At 33.2% G+C, this 11,386-nt stretch overlaps 1 protein-coding gene and 1 long non-coding RNA gene across 2 annotated transcripts in view; both read left to right on the forward strand.

The window, feature by feature from the left end:
* Positions 1-11,047, forward strand: part of LOC127859723 (uncharacterized) — a 248,848-nt gene extending 237,801 nt beyond the window's left edge. The window contains exons 10-13 of the mRNA XM_052397230.1: positions 7,642-7,773; positions 8,380-8,418; positions 10,049-10,115; positions 11,010-11,047. Of these exons, the coding sequence (XP_052253190.1) occupies positions 7,642-7,773; positions 8,380-8,418; positions 10,049-10,115; positions 11,010-11,047 (276 nt within the window). The remainder of the gene's footprint in view (positions 1-7,641; positions 7,774-8,379; positions 8,419-10,048; positions 10,116-11,009) is intronic.
* On the forward strand, positions 491-1,029 carry LOC127859428 (uncharacterized). Its single transcript, XR_008039382.1, has 2 exons — positions 491-638; positions 750-1,029. It is a non-coding gene; the product is annotated as an uncharacterized LOC127859428 (long non-coding RNA).
* Positions 11,048-11,386: the final 339 nt, after the last annotated feature.

An 11,386-nucleotide genomic window follows, 5' to 3' on the forward strand; every position in this document is an offset into this window, starting at 1 on the left:
AAGACATGTTAATATCATGCAAGAACTAAACATGCTATTTTTTACTTATTCTTAACCAACTGAATTTCACAAGCTCGCGACTCGTTTTTTCACAATTTTCAGAAGTTCGCGACTTTTTTTTCACAATTTGTTAAAATTCGCGCCTCATCTTTTTACAAAGTGAGGAGACCAGGGCACCTTTTACAAAATCAGGAAGAAAAGCCCCGCTAATATCAAACAGTATTATGAACATGTTTAAACCCATGTTTTTTAATTAACATTTATAAGCGGACGTTTCTTTTTCTACACGTGTGTAGTCCATACAACATCAATCGCTGGAGAGCGTTACCAATAAATGATATAATTGTTAAAAGCACCGCTACATAATTATATTTGGTATATTCAACAAGAAATAACGTCAAAAGAACACAAGCAACTCTTCAAAAGTAGTCCAACCAATTTGCCTTTGTACATTTAGATCATCACTGACGTGTGTAACTTTCAGGGGAAATATACCACGACCAATCAGTTATGCAAGTCCCACACGTCAAGCTCGTTCTGAACAATGACCAATACACATTGGAAACTGTAAAATCTGCTATGGAAAAAGGCATACCTTCCGTGGTGGTAATCACTACCGACTCGGATACTCACAAACGGTAATATTTCTTGAAATATCAACATTATGTGAACTCGATTTAAACATGTACACAGCAAATGGTAAGTATGCTTAATGAAATCTCATTAACACAGTTCTTGTTGGTTATTAGACAAGACAGTGCCATTTTGGACAGCAATAATGAAATCAAAATGAAAATGCTTCGAAACAGTAATATTCCAAATGTCGCAATCAACAGATTTCAAGAAACTTACCAGCACAAAATAAACCTTTTGGCGGTCATAAATCTAAGCGACATGCCCAAACTGCTTGCGGAGATGACATTGGATGTTTGTTGGGAAGGTGCGTAATAGCTCGTATTGAACATTTTCTTCGAACGTCGCTATGTATTGAACATTGATTTAGTCTTCCCTAAAACGAAAATAATATTATCTTTGTTTTTACTTTTTAATGATTATAATGATTTTTTTTATAATTTATAGCGTTTATTCACCTCCGTACAATACACAATTTATTGTTAGTTTGCATGTTAATATGTTAATATACAATAGCGTTTTTTTTTAACAATTCAAATAGGTTGATACTTTTTAATGATACTTTCGGTCGTTAATAGACGGTTACATCTGGTGTCAAAAATGTCTGATTAAAATACATATAAATGTATTTATCTAATGGTGTTAAACGTGTACATGTGTAATAGTGTATCTGCAGTTCTTTAGAATGTACTCGCTATTAGCAAAGTCTATACTATATAAATAATATCAAATATGACGATTGCCATTATTGTTGTTAAACGATACAATAGACAATTGTCCATGAGTATACAGCACACAAATGTTTTGTATTCAACAAACGAATGATCAAGTTACTAGTAAGTTGTATACAAGTATAGTACATTTTCATATACAAACATACACCTCTGACGCATTATGCAAAATGGGCAATGGGAGCCTATAAAATAAGTCAAGTTTACATTTATCAGATATTGTAGGGTTTTTTCACATACAAGCGTTTATATTATAAGTGCGCTTTGATGTCTGACTTGACAGAATTTCAAAGGTTGATTTCATCGATCCTCAGGTTGTAAAAACAAGACCCACATAACTGAGTTACTGACAATCTGAATGACTGTGAATTTCCGATAGTTCATCTAAAGGAATTGTATTTTTTTCTTAATTAACCACCTTTCTTAAAAATCATTATTTTCGTCTTCGATGATCTTGCATTTAGTTGCCATCTATCACAGTATTGTTCTAAAAACAAACCCTTTTTTCAACTTATCTTCAATTTCTGCCATTATACCAATATCATCCGCATAAAGTATTAAAATAATTTCAGCATACCTAAATATATGCCATTAAAGCCATGCAACATATATTGCCCATATTTACCCTTAAGTTCCATTTCTATACATAGCTTTAATTATGTTAAGCATGTGTCCTCTTAACCCAAGGTTGATTAGTTTCTACAAAATGATATCTCTTATCAACAAAATCGAACGCTTAAGTGTAGTCCACATATTCAACATATTACGTTTTATAATTCTGTGACAAATGGTTAATTACAAAATGGTGGATACAATTAGTGTCTACAGTACCCATGTTTTTCTCAAACCAGCATGATCTTCAATAAATACATAATATGTATCAGTCCAAATATCTAATCTACTATTAATCAGTTTTGTCAACAAAAGTACTAAGCAGCGTAATGTCCTTATAATAATTGACATAGTCTTTTTCTACATTTTTATGTAAAGGAACAATCTATCCATCCGATCAATAATCAGGAAAGTGCTCCTTCAAAAGGAGACTGTTAAACAAGTCATATACCGCTCTTAAAACGTATCAGAGTAAGTTCCATACTAAAACAAATACTGAACTTATACATAAGTCCCGCTGCCTTACCTTTGTTTAATGGTGTACATGTAAATGGCAAATTTAAATTTTCAAACATACGATCTATATCCCCTTTCATTTATCTGTCATTAAAATCCAAAATGTATTTGTCTTGCTTATAATAATGCAAATCAGGGTCTTTAACAGATTTAAAATAATCTAAAAAATCTTTGCACGATTGATAATTTTCACTGTTGTTGACAGCATTTCCCTTTTACATTTTTCGATATAGATCTAACTAGCATTTGACAACCTCGCACTTTCTAAATTGAGACATTATTAATCATCATATAAACTTTTTTTTTCTTTACAAGTCCTTTGTAAAAACTGTTTGGTGTTTTAAATGTTTATTTTCATTGGAATCACATTAATCAAATTTTATTTCTTTAACATAGCACATAACACATATCGGTCACCGCTTTAGGATACGCTGTTTAATGCCGAATAAGTGATAAGTGCTCCAGAACAATGAAAATGACCCATACTCATTCAGAATTACCAATGTGTAGCTGCAAAATAACCTCACAATATATAACATATAAAACATGTCATAAGTTTAACTGTATGTATTCAATGGTATAAAATTATAGTGACAGTTTTCACAAGTTTTTTGCTTATTAATGGACATGTGCGCACTGAAGCCATTAAACCCGTATTGTTTATAAAGATCCCTGTGAGTTACCAGTATACAACGATATCCCACACATAATATTCATGTACCTAACTCAATAATCATTAGCATTTCTAAATTATTATTGAATTTCTAGAATGAAGCGAACACATTTTTATAAACATAATCAATGTCTAGTAAGCATGTACATATCCAATATCCCGATGCATTTGCTATGTTTTATTTGGAAATGTTCGCAATTTTGAGTGAAATGATGTAACGAATGTTAATCGAATTATGTGATTCTTAATTGATAGCTAGAACGAATATCTTGGAATGGGCTATTTACGATCATAACGAAGCTGTCATTCTCAAGCGACTGGTCTGTGCAGATGGAAATCGAATGGATGAAAGTATAATATTTACGGATGCTAGTATAATGTACCCTTGTGAAAAGGATATACAGGTTTAAGATATAATTTTACGCTTTAAGTTTAAAACAATGCGTTGAAGAAACCGTCCAAACACACGAGAGAAAATTCACTGCATGCACTGATTCTGAGGATATATAACCGATCGAAATACAAACACGATTATGTAAAAATGTAACTGATAATGAAGTTTGGCGAGTGTGACTAATAATGTTTCTATACATACGTTAGCTCATGATTCCTTGGGAATAAATTGACTAGGTACCCACGTATATTCGCAATTTCAATCCATTCTTATTTTATTCCAAACAAGTCCTGTCTTACATAGACATCATTTGTCAACAAGATAGTGTTCACTTAAATTGAATATTTTTCTTTCATTAGAACTGATGCTATGTGAGCATATATTAATTGTTTTCGTCAAAGACAGAGACTTTAATAATGCATTTCTTGTAACTTGCACGGGTACGTTAGCATTTATGATACATAAAAAGATAAACATTTTATAATAATCAAGTTCTATTGGATGAAGAATATTCATAAATCAAAGTGAATATTTAAATGGAATACATTATATTGACAATAGCTAGTAACGCCGCTTAAAACTATATGATGATTTCTCCCATCAGATGGGTAGATAATATCCATATGCCATATATGTCCGTAGGTAAGTCCGCAGTTACACTTAGTTTTTATCAGAATATTCATACCTTGTCATTGTTAAGCTTTCATTTTTGATTTTTTCAGACCCATTTTGACTTTAGGTTTAGTATGTTAAAGGTCACTTTCACAAAGATAACTTATGCAACTCGATTCTTGATGTTAATAGTCAGTTTGAGTATTACAAGTACTAATTTTTAATCTTAATATACCTACGTGTTTTGAACTTTTACTTTGGGTTAACGCTGTCTGAAAATTGCATTATGAGTAGTAACGTAAAATGTCGCACCGACTTTTAATGTCGCATGGTTAAAGCTAAATGTCGGTAGCAATACTCAATGTCGCACAACCTTCGTACGCTGTATGTCGCATCTTTAACGCAATAAATTGAAGTGGCGCTTTATTTTGCAACAACAACGGTTAATAACGCACGCGTTCACAACCCCAATGTTGTAGTATAGTTTCATTGTGATATCTAGAGGAATCGAAAACTTGAAATTCGAAACGAAGTTATTGTCAACCGCAGTTTTACAATTACCTTAATTAATATTAACTTCTCCTGCGATTGAATGTTCCGCGAGCATAAAGCATACACACGTTTTACTTTGTAAATCGAGTTTGAGTATAATAAGCATTATTATTAAATTTAACAGATTTCATAAGCTCTTTTCATTTGATATATACTAATACAAATGAACTGCGTAGTGTATTGTTACATTCAGCATTGAACGTGAGTATCTACGTTCGAAAATCCCCAAAAAGTTTGTATATTACTCTTCGTTTATAGCTGAATGACCTTACTTTCTACATGAATGAATAGAAATACATTGTGTATGCGACCATCGTTGGTACAATTATGGCCCTTTTTCATTACATGAAATTTAGTTGTAGAAAGTATTGTTTTCAAGTCAGCTTCAAATATTGTGCAAATGTTGTTCAAACAATACGTGCTGTATAACTTTGGTAAGAAGGTTGTCGCAAATAAAATAGTTTTGACAAACTATGGCCCTTTGTCATTTTTGTTATACGATACATTATTACAAAATGTTTGTGTACTCGTCTGTTATTTGCAAATTTCGATCAAAACGTCATTGAACCCGGATGTGAAGATGATTATTATAGTGAGAAGTATTTACTGCGACAAGCTTTGGCATAATCCTAGACATGACAGATTAAATGTAGGCTTCAAGCGTCCGATTTCGATCATTTTAACAGCCGGTGGTATCTTATGTACGTGTCCAATTCTGGTAATGCATCATTTACTATATGCCCGTCATGTATTAATTTCGCCGGATACACTATTTGAACCTATGATCTTGGATTTTGCTCTTTCATAAATTTATATTTAGACCAAAGATGCCATCTAGTATCTTGAATTTCAGGGGAAAATCGATTGATAAATTGGTGTTCCAAAGACTTTAATCAGTGTTCATGATTGCTTCAACGGTACCGTTATTATTAAAATACACTTAATTTTGTCTGTTGAGATGGGTATGGCGCGGATGTTTGTGACAGTGTTCAGTGCACGAGCAAAGTTAACATAACTAGGGTCAATACAATGGGTTATTCAATAAGTCTGAAATTGTAATTATCATTTTTCTTCAAAAAGTCTAAACTTATTTTGGCGCAGTTTTCTCCATAGTCCTAAATAAACCCCCTTAATATCATTTTTTTCCGTCTTGATCTGGCTTTGATATCGATTGATGTATATGCAAGAGTCTATAAAATCAGACTGAGCATTTGTGGTAAATGCATCTTCAGTAAGCTGTTAATTGATGTTGACGCGTGCTTTTTGCAATTTGCATATGTACAACAATTAAACTGTTATTCACTTTCTCGTCCCGGATGAAGCTCAGTTCATAAAATTTGTGGTTCAATATATCATATAATGCTCTTTTAATAAAATCTTGCTTTAACATGCTCTGATCTGACGAACCGCTTTGTTGTTTGTTTTCCCGGCCCTCAATGGCGCTAAACCGGTTTTCCGCGAGCATAGACAATCGTCCATTTATATGTTTCTTTCCTGTTTGGTCAACTACACACACATATGCAATACAGTTACCGCTTAGGTCCATAAACATTCATCATTAAGGTGTGGTTTTTAATCTCAGAATAGAAATAAATAATTATTTTACGCTAGCACTTTCCACAGTATAAACACCGCATCACGTGAATGGAAGTAGCATTTAATAATTGACGTGCGTGACTTTGTATTGCTATTATATATAAATATTCTTTACAGGGGTAATACACACTGTTATAAAGATAACTCTGGATGTTGGTGAAACTACCGAAGATATACCCGTCTGAGCACAGACTTAAAAAACACCACATTTTTAATCCACTTACATGCATACATAACCAGTATACATACTACATTGGAGTTGCATCCATTAAACGTCAATTTAATGATGGTATTAATATCGGTCATCTTCAGCAACAACGTTATGTTATGAATAAACATGAACACAGCTAGTTCCCATATTTCACATTGGATAACGAACTTAGAAGACAAAGCTACCTTATCTACGTACATGAGAATTAAACTTTATAATTATTATTTCGTGGAAAAATAATAGTTATCCAATGTTAGATATCAATTATATGGATATGTTTTTCATATCTTAGTTGGTAATAGTTAAGTTACATGACACTTGTTATTGCAAAAAAAAAACACGGAGTGAGAAGCAATGCGTTAATGAGATAAATTATATCTCAGCTGTGTAGAGGAATTTATGTGCGCACATCTAACGGCTATGTATTGATATCAATATTTATTATGAAATATTTTAAAAGCCTATTGTTCAGTATATTAGTCATTATAATAGATGTTAAGGTCATTGATAAAACATCAACTCAATTTGCAACAATACATATCGGTGTCATACCAATGCATAGTTGAATCGTTAGTTAACAAATAAACAACACAATCGATATAACCTGTGAAGGGATGACACTTGCACACAAGGTATGACTAAATAGGTTGAAAACGAGTAAAATACACAAAAACCTACACAAATTGAAGCTCTTGCAGCATCAGAATATACAGCTTTATACTTCATGCGACGTATTTTTATGCCTAGTAACATTTGTTTCTAAAAACAATACAAAACATAAACTTAAATACCGATCCGGTGAACCATCGTGAATCTCACCCTTGACACAGTTACATTTTTCTGTACTCATAGACCCATTCTGCTCAATCCAAATAATAGTCAGTTATTTGATAGGAATCACATACCTTTATATATATTTTACAGTAGAAGTATAATTGCTCAGAACATTAATAAAGTTTTAATCCTAAAATGACAACATCACACATTAATTGGATGTGTGTAACAAAATATCTACGTTTGCTTTGAGTTGATTGACTGGAAACTCAGAAACATATATTTGTACGTTTTGGTTACAAAACTTAAACACTCGTTTTTATTTTGTGTTTTACAGAGTTATGATATCGCATTGACCTTAAATTATTTTTTGAGTCGCAATGATGTAGAAGTTGTCGAAGCGTTAGTTCAACTGAATGTCGACATGAATTCAGCCTGGATAGATGCTCGGCAATACGAAACATTCTGTGTAAGTTGAACTTTAATTCAATGGCTGATAGTTATGCGTACTTTTTATTTTTAATTTATTTTATATTCGCTTTCGTGATACTTTATTAAATTACAACAAACGTATGCATCAATTGAAATTAGCCTGTATTGTTTATCAATCCCATACATTCACCACTAATTAAGGAATACAATTTTATGGCAGACCAATATATGTTGTATATTATTTAAAATTTGCCAGTGCTAAGTGAACACGTGTTTTTTTTTTCTTGCGTCTGACACTTTAATTCTCTTGTTAGAACCTGGAAAAGCAAAAACGAACTAGAACACATAAGATCGAATTTTTATACTTAAGATTCTGGTAGTGAAACAGCACTAGCCAAATGTAAAAACTTATATCCACGTCTATGTGCAGGTCACGTGAATGTAGAATCTCTACTATCATGACATTGTGAACATCGCCGGTTGCCAATTCAAATTCCAACTCCTATATCGCACTTTCTAAACATCTCATCTTTATCCAGCAAAACTTAAGGTTTAAGAAGGCTAAAGTTATATAAAAGCCAGTGAAACAATATTAAATCTTGAAAAGGTTATGTACGTTTTATTTTTTATTTTGCTATTTCAGAATGCTAGTGATGGGTTGCCGAAACTTTTTGAGTCAAAGGTAAAGTTATGTATATGTGTAATTTTTACTCGTCCATGCTAAACAAAGATTCATTTCCGCAGTACACATTTTAAAATACCGTATTATTTCCAGTGAATTTCAAATCATGATGTTCTGTTTACATTTTTTAGTCATTACGTTATTTCGCAAACAATGGACGAACAAATAGAGTACATTATATTAATTTTCGTAGAAGAAGAAAATATGAATTTTCGGAGGTGTTCATCATACACACACTTACCGATTAATTACTATTGCTATTTTACTCGCTTAAAAGTGCACCACTAACAACTACTAAAACTGTTTTCGCTCGACATCAACTCTAACTTCAATATCAATACAAATAAAGCATAGCATTATAGCATTATACACACGTGCTACATCAAGCTGAACTGCGTACTGTGATATAGAAACATACATGAAATTTAACTAGATCGCATGTGATTGTTGTGATGCACGATACTTCTATAAGTATTTCGTGTCTTTTCGATATTCTACCAAATTAGTATACGTGTTTTCCGTTAAAGTATTCGGCCATAACATAAAATGATACATACGATTTTAAGTCAGGTTTTGTTTCGAATGTACATATAGGTAAATCACCAGCGCTGGCGAATCACGAAGAGTTCTATTTTATACATGCATCCATTCTATTTTCTTACATATAACCTTTTAAAATCGTCGCAGGCGTTATTTCTTCTTGAATATTTTACGTTTAATATCAGAAAATCAGCCTATACAAATGAACGATACTTGTATAATTTCTATTGGCCTAAAACACGGGTCGATGGTACCCGTATCTAGATGCTAGAAATAAAGTTTGCACAAAAGCAGCAGGAAGCCATTAATTGACGTAGCGTAGTGCATCCGATATTGATATATTTCATTGACATTTGTTAACAGTAATGTTAGCTTGGGTCGTGTTTGTAACAATACCATGTATGTTTCTTCGCGCGACCTAATGTGCAGTGTGTGTGTGGATGGGGCAATATATCAAACCAAAACCACCAAACATTACAAAATACTGCCCATTTGTTTTAACAAAGTGCTTAAGTTGGTAACACAAATTTATACAGTAAATTTGGTTATGACTGATCATTATCAATAATTATTGTGGTTTAGTATTTTGTTGTTTTCTTTTTGGATCTATAAATGTTAACAATTGTTACACATCATTTTCAACTATTCAATACTATAAACCGTTGTTGCTAGTAGCGTTTGATGTTTCAATATGAAGCTAGTGATTGAAATTATTGTTTATGGCAATGATAACGGTTGGTCGGCTGCTGTATTAATCACCTTGCTAGTATAATTATCAATATAGATCGGCAGCAGTAAGAGGCTCCTTTTTTCGTTGTATATATTGATACAAATATATAGTTTGTATTCATCATAGTGCGTTAGTCGTTTATATAAATTATTTAAATATCAAACAGAAAAGAAAAGTAGGAAACATATTATAGTTCAACTATTGAAAGGTCAGTCAAAGTTAATAATACAGTAATTGTGGTAAGTCATTAATCATGTAAGAAGCTCTAGGTTATACTACGTACCGTTTGCTTTTGATGTCGTACCATATCATGACACAGTAAACCCATTATCATTGGCCTCAATCAAATTGTATTTGCAGGCCAAACACACGGTTTTGTGGGTCATGCAGAGAGTGAAGGAGCGCCCAGTGCGAGGCACATACAATGGTAATATGATATTGAAAATATTAAACCCAATTTGTATCATTCCACTAAGATGATATCCTCCTGGTATAAAACTGCCTCTTGTTTTTATTTTTTATATCACGTCAACACGATCTATAACAGTCAATGTTGGAAGGTAGGCCAAACTGTTCGGAATCAACAATTAAGTCATACGTTAGGTTAACTAAAATCAGATTCAGCAAAACAAACAGGTCGAAACCAGTATGTTATATTTGTGAGGAAAAAATCAACATTAACAGAAAAATATGTCTAAACAATATTTAGCACAAGTGCACATAACGTCATTATTCTCACCTCAAACGTCATACATCAGATTAATTCCCGATAAAATTTAAGAGTCGTGTCGATAATATTATATTATTCCTTTTAACATATTTACGTAGAGGCCTGATAAACATTAAATAGAATACCACCCCATAGTTTCGCAATATATCAGGCTCCGTTTTAATACAACAACGGCTCGGCAAACGGTAAACGCCTAAGCTCCAATTATGACTAACCTAGAAACAGTGAAGACACGTGCAAGTGTCTTCACTGAAAACATTACCTGGGAGAGAGTCCTTGTGGAGTTAGCCACTGCTACAGAAATAGTCTTATTTGGCTTCAAACATGCACTGATCATGAGCTGCTGTTATAAAACACGATCGTCCGCCTACCTCCCCGTAACCGAACGTCATGGATGTATCCTCGCTCAAAGCACATTTATCTTGACTTTGTTTTCGTAAGAAAAAGGGACAAGCAGGGTGTACGAGTGACCAAGTCCATGCCGAATGAATAGATGATCGCCGCCTAATCATCAACAAGCTAACAATGCACATTCAGCCAAAAACGACGCCCACAAGGGAAGAAGGCCCCAAACGCTTGAACATTCCCAAGCTTTAGAAAGAGCGCCATCTGTAAGCAGACCAACGTGAAGTCAGAATGTGGAGGCAGATATGGCATCTGTCAGAGAGCTGATTTATAGTATAACCACGAACAACATTGAGCCCCAAACAACTAAACATAAGGATTGGTTTGAGGACAACTTCGAAGAACCTCGAGGAAATAATGCATTTATTTGATGAGGCACACCAAGTTCACCAAGCTTACCTCAGTTACCCCAAGTTCAAAGCAATGAAACATACGTTCAAAAACATACACATGTTTTTCAATACAAACTTTGTCAGATGATGGTTGCTTTGCTCAGCAAAAAAGCCGACGTTGTCCAAAGTTATAACAAGAAGCGCGATTATTCAAAATTCTAAAACGAACTG

Source organism: Dreissena polymorpha, chromosome 15 (assembly GCF_020536995.1).
Source record: "Dreissena polymorpha isolate Duluth1 chromosome 15, UMN_Dpol_1.0, whole genome shotgun sequence".
NCBI classification, from domain to species: Eukaryota; Metazoa; Mollusca; class Bivalvia; order Myida; family Dreissenidae; genus Dreissena; species Dreissena polymorpha.